We start from the raw sequence: 12,583 nt of genomic DNA on the forward strand, positions 1-12,583 counted from the left end.
AACAAAGACATTAAACCACATAGGTGACCCTAGGTAAAAGTAAAGTCAGCATTTCATGAAAATACCTGCTGGAAGCTAACAAAGATACCGTAGATACAAAAAGTACATTCATAGTACACAATTTATTTTAGGCGAAGCATGTTAAATTAAATTTTTCACCACATGAACCACTGCAGATCAATATGTCTAGATACACTATTTTAGAAATGCCTTTTTGTAGTAGGTAATTTCTGACAAAAGACTTGTAAGCAATGCTTTGCGTTCAAAAATCATGCTTTATATACACTACTCAAGTCTAATGGTCTACTCATACAGCAGAAGAGCTGATTCATTCAGAATTTTCAAGCCTTTTCCTGTCTCCAAAGGTTGCCTTGTTACAGAAAGGAAAAGGCATAAAATGTCAGAAATAACCTTGGCATGGCTATGAAAAAGTGTAGCATCCATAAAACTGAAAAGGTTTTAGTGCCTGAAATGGGAGAAGTATGAGTGAAAGAAGAGGGGAGGGAGGAGGAGGAGGAAGAAGAAGAGGAGGAGAGAATATGTCAGCAGGAAGAAGTGTGGAACATTACGAAGGCTTTTTTGAGGAGGCGTTTTCTGGAATTTCAAGGCTGGCATCCTGCAATGGTCAGGGTGGTACGTGTTATAATGGTGGTAGGTGAGGAGGCTGCTGTGGCTGTTGGCACACGAATCCCAGGTAAGTTGCCTGTTGCTTCTTTGAACCTTCACTGCCCGCATGAAAGGATGATGGAAAATCAGAAAACAAAAGGACCAGAGAAGAAGGAAAAGTAACTGAATTGTACAAACAAACAAAAAAGCCAAAAAATGAAAATAAATTGAAAATAAAATAAAATGAAATAACAAATAACCTGATCTTGTCTTCTTACCAGGGGATGCTAACTTGAGGAACAGAAATAATATTTTTTCTCAGAATAAACGCTTCTGATTGTTGGGGTTTTTTTGTTTCCTTGTATTTATTTTTAAAAAGATTAGTACTGAATCAATTTCTAATCTCCTCTGGCTTTAGGAGCTTAGATTGCAAACTTCCTTAGAAAATACTGTTATTATATATGACCACTAACTGAAGGTTAATAAGTCTCTCCTTGCATTCATCTACATTAAAAAATAAACCCAGATACTATACATAGCATGGCCTAGAATGGAGATGTTTACTTGCCAGTCATTTCAATTTACTGCATTGACATTTTAATTTTGCCACCATCTATTGTTAGTGTTATGCTACTCTCAGCAATAAACGACTTCCCTAGGCCAGCAGCACAAAAACTCTATCCTGATGCCCAGTTAATAAAGAAAACCAAAAACCTAGAGTTCTTATTGATTAGTTGGATGTGCAATTTAAGGTTTTTTTAAACTTGTTCTTCAGAACTTTAAACTGATCATTTTCTGTATGAAATAAGATACCATATTTAATTGCTGATTCTAAGTATGGGGAGGCCGGGATATGCCAAAAGCGAAGGCCGGTATTTACCATGAGAACGGGAAGCATTTCAGCTGATGTGTCAAATACTGCAGGAAAATTACTGAAGTCACCTTTCATTAAATACAGTCTAGTCATGATTAAATTCAGCATAGCTGTGTCCTTGTTGAACCATAGAGGAACACTTCAAACTGGGAACTATTCACTGAATTTTTCTCCTAAAAACACCAAGGGATTCACCTGTACTATGAAACTTGTTACTGCCTTTGGCCCATGAGCTGCATTACCTACGTCTCTCTGCTACCTGCTATATCTATAGCGGCTGCAGACACATGTGACCCCATGCTGGACTTTAACAGTAGCCAAAAATCGTGAACGTTTAGGTTGGACCCACACCCTGCATTCACATCTTACTCTGTGAGACAAAATAAGGGGGAAAAGGATAGCCACCGCAGCAAGCACTGTGCAGTGCCAGAAAAAAAGCTATCCTTTTGTTTCACTTCATATTACATGAGTAATGTTCTGCTAATTGTCTGAATATATTAACCCTCCTCTGACTCAAAAGTAACGCCTGCCACTACAGCGAAGAGTACACACCGGGGAAGGGAGAGGAAAAGGAGCGTACAGGGGCCCACCATGTTCCTGCGGCCTTGTGGGGCAGTTGGGACTCTGAGGGCCCTGGCACTGCCAGGCCTGGCCCCGCACCCCAGGTTGGGGTGCCCTGGGCCTGGGTGCTCCGGGCCTGGGTCCCTCCCTGAGAGCACCTCTGCTGTGCCCCGACATGTGCTTGAATCAAAATAATTAATTTTTTAACCCCCCCCCTCAACAGATAACAAAGGTGAGGGTGGGGTGGGACACCAGCACCAGGAGGAGAGCTCGGGGCCACCGGCCAGCCTGCGCCTCGGGGTACCTCACCCACTGGCACCCGCGCCAGCGACCTCGGGCGCTTTGGAAAATCTCACGTCAGCCAGAAAAGTCCCAGAAACAGCAGCGGTAGCCTGATATGGCCATATGTATCTTACAGACTTATCACATCTTCTCATATGAAACCGCCTCTTTGATTATGCGCACAGACAGCAAGATTTCCAAACTTTAACTATGGTGTAAAAATTAAAATCTGATAAGAACAATGTGGCCAGGTGGATTTTCATTATTTTCAAGTTGCTGTGAGCCTTGTTTAATTAAAAAGACTGCTTCCAGCAGGAAATTATCTGGTAGTCTTTGATATTTTTTTTAATGTTTTATTTTCATGCTGAGAGTAGAGATAAAAATGTCCTACAAAGTGGGAAGGTACACAAATTCAGTTTGCTCAGCTTGTAGAAGGATAATCCCAATTCAACAAAAGTTCTGTAAAAGAAAAATCCTATTGTGTGTAACTGTAGTAATTTAGCAGTAATTTGAGCTATTCCAACCCAGGGTTGTGTACAGCGAACATAAAACTAATGGGGCAGCAAGAGAAATGAATGTTAGCAGCACCATATAAATGAAAAAAAAAAGAAAAAAAAATCTGATCTTTTATAGTGCTCTCATTTTATTTTAGGGCTAAAATTTCAATTTATTTTATATACTGACTTTCCTGCCCATTTTGAATTCCTAACATGTTCCCATAAGACCAATAACTGAGCTCAACAGATACAGCCCTAATGACTCAGCTTATCCCAGACACATAAAGGGAGCTTTTCAAACTCTGCAGCGTCTAGGCCATACTACACCTGACGACAGGCTGTTTCCAAGAGGGTACTTGCTTCCATAAAGCATGTTACATCTTGAATTGGTCATGATATCGGAGTAGCACCACCTGGTGAGGGGCTGCGAAGGGCTGTAAACATCCTAGTTATTCTGCCTTACTTAAGAAAGCAACTTTATTACCTTAGGGAGATTTCTCCCCAAAAGATGCACTTATGTTGCTTTTGCAGATCGCCTTGGTATGATTTCATAACGGCCAGTTCTTAACTCTGGCATGGCAAGAGCATCGCTTTTTCTAAGCATCTACACTGGGTCAAGGTGACTAGCACATTAACAGCATCCATTTGTTTTAAATATTGGTTAAGAAACCAACTACTTCAAGTAATACAATCACCTACACAAATCTTTGGCCCTGGTACTCATCTTACCAAAAGAAACACTCTTCAAAGGTTCTTTAACCAGCCAGAAACCGATTGTGTGACATCTTTGCTTCAAAAAAATGAAAGATCTATTTGCAATGTACTGTCATAAATTAAAAGAATGGAAATATATTGCAAAATTTGGTCTCCATCTCATTCTGCTTCTGCAGTATCACTCCCTGCTCCCTCGCCCTTCTAACCAGCTTAAGTAGAAAGAGGAAAGAGGTGCAGCTGAAATAATGGAAGAACATGGTATCGCAAGGATTACTTTCTGTTCACCCTGGTCTAGAAGAAACTAGGGTCTGCTTAGCCACTAGTTCAATATTCACCACTGACAAACTGACTAGAGCATCGCTTAGCCAGGGACAGCCTGCATCTTAGACAGATGTCCACGAACATTTACCATCACTGACGTTTCTAGGCCTCAGAATTCTTGTCTTGGTCTAAAGGAGGCAGAAGCACAGTACCACAGGCTCAGAAAATGGTACCACTGGTTCAATGCTGCAGCACAGGTACCTGTTCTCTGTGTATTTGATAACCATTGTTACTTCTTTGATGTCCATCAACATGCGGTATTTTAGACTGAATTTATGAATACTGTGAATGAGCCACTTTCTCAGGATTAGTTAGAAGACAAGACAGGCAGCCTCCATCTTCAAATACTAAGACATCTTATATGTATTCTATTTGAAAATGGAAAGCCATTCTCTTCAAGCATGTTGGTATGAAATAAATACCACAGTGAAAAAGGGCCAGGATCTAAGGAACTGTTTCCAAACAAACCTTTTTCATAAGCACTGACAATGAACCCATGAGGCAATCTCAGAAGAGATTAAAAGATGAAGATTTAAAAGATGATGGCAATAAATAATAATGCTATTAACAAGAGAAAATTCGGGTTTTTCTGAGGTATTTTAGGGGAGAACAGGTGTTACTAATGACGTGGTCATAACAGACTATCAAGTCAATATGCTGAAAAGAAGTTGGCTGTGGTCCTTCCTCCCCTCTCTAAATTTAAGAAGCAATTTAGAGATTCATTTACTGAAGTACCTAGTTGCCCCCCCAATGATTGCAACAGAGTCAACGGGTGTCTTTACGTACATCTAACAAGTGTGCAGAGCCATTTCTCAGTAAAACATTTCCCTCTCTATCCATAGGAATCTCAGAGGGTATAGTAAGGCCGAGAAAACACAGGGCTTCTCAGAAACTGCAGAAGCATAATCTGGGGAGCTGAAACAACATTTACAGACAAAACTGCCATAATAGCTTTCTTGACCATTCAGCAAGGGCAGGCAAAGTAAAAGACAGAAAAAGAAAGGGGTATTTCGTGCTACAGATCCTCTTACCATGCTCCGGGCCTTTCAGTGCTAGCCGTGTCTGGTGGTGAGGAAGGATCTCAAGTTTGACGTTATCCGCTGCATTAGCCAAAAACTGCGTTGCTTCTGCCAGCGTACAGTACTCCATGCTGGTGCCGTCAATGGACAGAATATGGTCTCCTACGTGTAATGCACCACATCTACATAAAAGGGGAAAAACTCGGTATGATGAGGTATGCTCTTTGGTTGGAAAATGAGTTTTACTGCCTTCAAACTGGTCATGACAACTATGAGCGTGTTCTTTTTTTTCGAGAGAGATTTGTGTTTTGTAGGCATTGTCACTGGTCAGAGTTTATATCTATTAGTATAAACCTTAAAAACAATTCAGTTAATACAGTATATGCCAAGACATCACTCACAGAACTGGAATGGGGTAGCTGACTATAAAAATGTGTGAATGGCAGCAGAATAAAATGAGAAGAGCTTAAGGAGACTCAAATAATTTGGTCACATATCCCTCACACAAGCACCCAGTTCATCATTTTTTGAGTTTTAGTTCAAACATTTATTAGTACAAAAGCTGTAAATGACGATGAAATTATGCAGTAGTCAAACAAATAATGAAACCAGGGCTAGCATGGTGACTTGAGGAGTGGGGTGGGGAGGGGGCTATCTGCTAAATCTCGCTGCACTCAAGAGACTGGCTACTGGATGAGTTGAGAAATGCAAACACAGCAGTCAGCATCCCGACGTACCAGTCAAGTGGACAGCTCCTTTAATTGGTTACCCCCTGTGAAATGGGAGAAAACAGAGGGAGAAAATTAAAGCATCCTGCACCATTGAACTGGAGAACACCCCTGGATCAATGGCCGTCACTCTCAAAGTTTCTACTGTAGGGAAAAGCCCACAGAGGAGCTGTAGACTCACTGCTACAAGTGGGTGCTACCAAAAGCACCGTTGTCAGAGAGGAGTTACAAGGCAGGGTGACTGGGGACATGCAGGAGGAATTTGCTGCTGAAACGTAATATTTAAGGATTTTTTTGATAGAGATATGTATATAGAAATATACGGTATATGTATAAACACATACACACACACACGCACGCACCCCAGAAAAGATCCTACAGCTCTGTTAACAGAGGCTTAGACCATTGGGGAAAAACAGCTATCATTTTTTTTTAATGGTTTAAATGGTTTTATTTAAAGGTTTAAATGAAGTGGAAAAATTACTGCAAAATAACTCCAAAATACAGAAGCCAGTCTTCCTAATACCTCAGTCATATTCTAAAACACCAATAAAAAACATCCAGACATAAGGAGTTCCATTTCACTGTGCCACAAGAATGAGTGATATACTCTGAAAGAACACTTCAAGGTTGCAAAGCCTTGAAATTTACTTCCCTTGACAGCTGTTACGTATTGTATGCTTACTTTAAGAATTCCAGTGGCTTTTTTTTTTTTTTTTAAAATACTAATCTCTGCTGCAGCATTACATTTAATAGTTAGAACAGGCCTCTCAACTTCTGTGTTGCATAGTGCAAGCAGACAGTCACATATTACATGGGGGCTGGCTTATGTCATTGAATACTATGTGAATGAGCTGAAGTAAATGGTGCCCTGGAAGACTTAAACTCAGCAGTATGGAACAACGATCTGACAAAGTGCTAATTTTAAGACCTAGCAACCTTGAGAGCATCTGGTTCAGTCAAATTCATCAAAAATGGAAGGGTTTCTTTAAAACCAAACCAAATGAAAGTAGAAATAAAATGGATGTATGGACCTGCAGTGTCAGCCCTCTGTCACACTCACCTGTCTGCAATACTCGCAGATTTGATTTTGTCTATGACAATGACCTGTTTGTTGCAGCACATGGAGGTAGTTAGTGCAACCCCAAGAGCAGCACCGGGAGTTTTGGCAACTTCAACTAGCAGTGGCCCAGACGCTGTTGCTACCGAATCTGTTAAAATTAGACAACAAAAGATCAGTATTATACCAACGTGGTACTTATGCCATTTTCATATTATCCCACATGAAATCCCCATGGCTATTCTAGTTCTCTAACCAGACAACATGCCTGTCGTGGTTTCGGCTGGGATAGAGTTAATTTTCCTCCTAGTAGCTGGTATAGTGCTGTGTTTTGGATTCAGTATGAGAATGATGTGATAACACACTGAATGTTTTAGTTGTTGCTAAGTAATGTTTACACTAGTCAAGGACTTTGCAGCTTCCCGTGCTCTGCCAGGTGCACAAGAAGCTGGGAGGGGGCACAGCCAGGACAGCTGACCCAAACTGGCCAAAGGGCTATTCCATACCATATGAGGTCATGCTCAGTATAGAAACTGGGGGGAGTTGGCTGGGGGGCAGCGATCGCTGCTCAGGGACGGGTTGGGCATCAGTCAGCGGGTGGTGAGCAATTGCATCACTTGTTTTTCTTCTTGGGTTTTGTTCCTCTCTCTCTCCTGTTGTTTTCCTTTTCATTATATTATTATTATTATTATTATTATTATTATTATTATTATTATTAAATTATTAAACTGTTCTTATCTCAATCCACAAGTTTTCTTACTTTTGCTCTTCTGATTCTCTCCCCCATCCCCCTGGGGGTTGGCGGGAGGGTGAGCGAGCAGCTTGGTGGTGCTTAGTTGCCAACTGAAGCTAAACCACGATAATGCCACATAAAGATATTCTGGAATAGCATCAGTTTAGGTGTCAAGAATCAGCTCTTGATGTTGAAATCAATAAAAGCAAGAGGAGGTTTGTGAATCTGGGATGTCAGGAAGCTTTTGAGTGTGTCAGAATCAGAGATGGACCAGATTAGGGAACCAGGATGTGTTAACAAACCACTCTCTTGCACAACTTAGCTAAAAATCACCTGGAATTTAAAACAGGCATGCTGAAGAATCAGAATTAATAAAAAAAGCAGAAAATTATTTAAAAAAAAAAAAAAAAGAACTGAAATGAATAGGTTAGAGAAGGATGCTAAATCAATTTTCAAAAAAAGAAGGGGAAGGTCTGTGGACAACAGCTATAATAATTAAATGAAGAAGGTGAAGCAAGGATCTACCAGAAATCTCGGACGAAAAGAAAAGACAATTTAGGAGAAAATGGAAAAAGTGCAGGAGGCATGACAGCTGGAAATAGTAGGAGTTAAAGCAAAATGCATGTGAGCAGGTTCAGAAAATCCTTGTAATATGCTGCCACTGGATAAAGTACTGACTTGCAACAGGGCACAGATACTAAATGACCAACACTGAAACAAGAAAGCAGAAAAATAGGAGGCAGCAACAGTCATGATTGACGACTGTGGTGAGGAACTATGCCCGAGAGAGACAAGTGCTAGACAGAAGAAAGAAAAAAGACAGCAGGCTGCACCCTAAATGCCAAAACAAAGCAGGCAGTTATAAGGGTGAAGTACATTCTAGAGCCTGCCTGAGAATTAGGCATATCCATATCCCTATCCATGACTGATATCCATCAACCAACAATTGATCTCAGTGGAGTAAGATACAGTAAATGAAGGTGTCCTTTAAGGACATAAAAAGACTGAGACAAAGAAAGTGATATCAGAAGCCTCTGCAGGTGCTTCCAATCAGAATAAGGAAAAATGAATAAGCAAAGACATGCTGGAGTAAAGTTACCAAATGTCCTGTTAGCAAACAAGAGAGATTCATGTTCACAGGGTACTGGAGCCTGCTGTACAAATACTAAGAAAATGTTCAACTGCGATGTCTCTCAGAAGTCCCTAAGATTGAAGCTGTAAAAGAAGAGCAGCTGGGCTTCAAATATGTAGGAAAAGACAGATGTCAAGATATTCCACTCAGTCTTAAATCTAGAAAATTAGTCCAAAAATGTAATTCTGACACAGAAGAGAAAGACTGTGAAAGAGAGTATTATCGTACAAAACTAACAAGCTATATACCATGATACACGACATGGAATGAGAGCTTGATGAACTAACACTCAGCTCAGGTGCTCTTCCTAGTTGGAGCGGAACATAGGTAAACTGAATATAGAAGTGTATAATATATGAAGTGAAAAAAGGTGCTTGGATGGAATAACATATAATACCAGTAAAGCATCAGTTAATTATTACAGAACTCCTTTTTCCCCCACAACTTGAAATAATTTTTATATTCCTGTTGTCTTTTTTCCAGTTAGAAACCTGAGAGTTTGAAGGGGACATTTAGCATTTTTGAAAGTGCCCACGAATTCTGAGTGATTAATTTTTGTGCCCAGCTGGGACTGACTTTTTAAAGGCTGAACTTTCACAGGCACTACCAAAATAAGCTGCTCCATAAATCTGAACCAAACTTTAAATTGTGATCCAAAAGAAGAGAGTTCACCCAGAAGCATTCCTGCCTGGAGCTTCAGGCACTAAATAGCTTTAAAGTTGGATGAACTGCCCTCAGCAGCTACCTGTCTTTCTCTAGTAACTGAAGAAGGAGGTTACAGCAATCAAATTCCTGTCTTAGATGCCTTGGTTAAGGGTCTAAGTAAGGCAGGATGCATGCAGTGACTTGCATACAGCCAAATAAGCACGCGCAGCAGAGCAGAAGTTAAGAATTCCCGATTCCCATTCCTGCACTGAGAAACAATTATTTTCTTCTTGAAGATTCCAGTGGCTTCTGGAGCTACAAACAAGCTCGCATTTACAAACATATGGGAAGAAGACTCAAACAACGTTTGTCATCAGTACTGTGACAAAGGTCTGAACTCACATTGATCCAGAAAATGGCAAAGTTCAACTTATTATTAGCCTATCGCAAGTTCTTTCTGTAATGACTGCCTTGAGGAGAGGAGAGGAGAGGAGAGGAGAGGAGAGGAGAGGAGAGGAAACTGAATGCAAATATCTGTTGAGAATGAGTAAATCTTTCAAGATGCTGCTCCGGAGTTACTTCAGAAATGCACGATCAGCTTTTGCCCTAGCGTTATTTCCCAAGTGCCTGCTGAAATGCACAGGGAAGGCAAACCAAGGCAGACAGGATGAATAAATAAGATAACTACATTAGAGGAACCAGAAGAGAAGAAATGGAGTGTGTCTAACTGTGGAAAATAAACACAAGGAAGAGAAATCAAGGCAATAATCAAGCACACATTCCCTGACAGAGAAGGATTAGTTTATCATGTTGAAGTAAAGCATGGATATGAAAAATGAATCATACAGGTATGAATTATTCATGTGTGAAGATGTTTCAGTCATTAAGATATTTACACCGTGACTGAAGACTTACACACTATGTTGATTTATTGGCTATGTAATTACATAAGATATACTGATGAATGTTCCCGTGAAAAACGCTCTAGATTTTTTTGTTAATCATTTTTCTCACTTTTGAGCACTGCATCTCAATCAGTACAAGAGGCTTGATTAAAACCTCCCAGAGGAAGCAGCATTGCTTTCCGCATGCTAATACATTTCTTCAGCTAGATAGCAGCATACCTTTTTTATCTGACAGCTTAAATCACTGGCAACAAGGGTTTTTATTCTGAATATACTTTTATGATGTGAAAATACGCTATATGATATATAAAAAGTTTTGGATGAAATAAGCAGTGTCACCACCCACCCTCACCTCAAAAGATAATCACAAATTATCTTGAAAGTTGAAAAAAAAATTTTTTTTAGCCTGATAAAATGATCACATTACGTGCGTTTCTTTATGTCCTTGTAAATGTTATGTATCTGCTAATCCTTACCTATCCTCATGGCTTGTCAAATCCAGTTCAACAACTGGTGAGCGGTGGAGGACAGAAAATCTCTCTAGGATTCCCACAGTGGGGGAAGCCAAAAAGTGAGCTGCTTTTATTAGGCAGCACAGGATCTACATGTGAAACTACCTACAAATGCCCTAAAAAGGGAAAAGCTTCAGTCATAGCTTGCAATCAATAATGACACTAAATTCACAGGAAACGGAGGTGATTGTCCCACTCTACGCTGCACTGGTGCGGCCCCACCTCGAGTACTGTGTGCAGTTTTGGGCACCTCAATATAAGAAGGATATCAAAATATTAGCCTGTGTCCAGAGGAGGGCAACCAAGACGGGGAAAGGCCTCAAGGGCAAGACTTAGGAGGAGCAGCTGAGGTCATTTGGTTTGTTCAGCTTGGAGAAGAGAAGGCTGAGGGTGACCTCATGGCAGTCTACAACTTCAAGGGTGGCAGTGGAGGGGGAGTGGTGATCTCCTCTCTCTGGTGACCAGCGACAGGACACGAGCAAATGGAATGAAGCTGTGTCAGGGGAAGTTCAGACTGGACATTAGGAAAAGGTTCTTCACTGAGAGGATGGTCGGTCACTGGAACAGGCTGCCCAGGGAAGTGGTCACAGCACCAAGCCTGTTAAGAGTTCAAGGAGTGTCTGGACGACGCTCTTAGTGATATGGTTTAGTTTCAGGTAGTCCTGTGAGGAGCAGGGAGTTGGACTCGATGATCCTTATGGGTCCCTTCCAACTGGAGATATTCTATGATTCTATGATGCTTTTTTCTTCCCAAAGCCTTCTTGTATTTAAAGCTGGGAAGTGCTGCTACACTGTGAGCTTGTTCCTGTAGGAACACTGAGCTCTGTTGCTACTATCTGCGTGCTCTGCAGCTTCTCACTTCTCTAACTGCAAGGTTTTGGGTGCTTTCTTATTTTTTTCAGAAGTCATGGCAATACAAGGTACAAATAATTTTTTTGAGCAGCTTAAAAGAGCCAGACAAGGAGGAAGGATGTCAAAACAGATTTTGACCTTAAAGAGCCAGCTGAACCAATTGAAACACACAGCTCCGCAAGACTGCTATTGATCTTGCCTGGATGCTGCTGTATCTTCTAGCAATGATGTGAGTGACAAACAAGAGGATACCTTACTATGTCACACTAATTTTCCTCTCGCCAAGCTTCTTCCCTATTAGGTGTCCACAGGCTAACAATTTTTTCATCTTAAAATTGTATATAGCAGGTCCATGTAGCCTTCTCTGTTGTTGTGATTCTCTGACTGAAAGTAATAAAAAAAAAAAATAGCAAGTCTGTGCTAGTTCAGATGAGTAAATAAATACATAGTTCCTCAAACCTTGCAGTTCTCCCAATGCAAGGTTTTAATGCTTTTGTAGCAATGCATTCACAGATCTAAATGTGTCTCACCCCTTGCAAACTAGAAGCCAGTATTTCACAGAAATATTTTTTCTTGGTCAAAAAAATGTGCTCTTCTGCTCCTCACATCTTTCTTTGTTCCTTCATACAAAATCTTTGCAGCCCATAGATAGCGAGTAGAGCAATCTCTCTCAGGTAAAAGCTTTATTTTGTCCATTCAGTTCTTGTCAGTACACCTGATTCTTTATCTTCTCTCTCTTTTTCTGTAACCCTAATTTTTACCAGTACCTGTGTGCCTCATGCTCAGACTAGTCAAGAAAGCATAAAGCTAATTAGAACAATGGGACACCTAGATTACATTTTCAGAAAAGTAAACCTCATTAAGCTCAGGTCATATGACACCTGGATATCTTTCTGTAACACTCTTAAAAGAAAAAACACCTTCTACCCCTAAACCACAATTTCCAGTACCAATATCCAAAGATAGGACCAGCAGCTGGGTGGATCACAGAGGTGTATTTTAGTGAAGTTAAGGAAGATTGTTGAGAACTGGAAAAAATCTGAAATCTCTGACACTCCCTCCTTTAAGAGCAAAACGTTGGAACATTTACAGCAAATCAGTTTGAAGAAATAAATTTGAATCCCCCCATGACTCCCAAATGC

General features: G+C 40.5%; 1 protein-coding gene across 3 annotated transcripts in view; it reads right to left on the bottom strand.

Annotated features, from left to right (window-relative positions):
• GRIP1 (glutamate receptor interacting protein 1) overlaps positions 1-12,583 on the bottom strand; it is a 340,831-nt gene that overhangs the window by 47,167 nt on the left and 281,081 nt on the right. For 2 of the 3 annotated variants that reach the window (XM_075495165.1, XM_075495158.1), the window contains exons 8-9: positions 6,666-6,813; positions 4,887-5,056 (exon numbers count right to left, since the gene is read on the bottom strand). In XM_075495165.1, coding sequence (XP_075351280.1) covers positions 4,887-5,056; positions 6,666-6,813 — 318 coding nt within the window. Of the gene's footprint in view, positions 1-569; positions 726-4,886; positions 5,057-6,665; positions 6,814-12,583 lie in introns of all 3 variants that reach the window. The other variant, XM_075495173.1, reaches the window with a different exon arrangement.

The sequence above is a fragment of the Mycteria americana genome, chromosome 1 (assembly GCF_035582795.1).
Source record: "Mycteria americana isolate JAX WOST 10 ecotype Jacksonville Zoo and Gardens chromosome 1, USCA_MyAme_1.0, whole genome shotgun sequence".
Taxonomy (NCBI): domain Eukaryota; kingdom Metazoa; phylum Chordata; class Aves; order Ciconiiformes; family Ciconiidae; genus Mycteria; species Mycteria americana.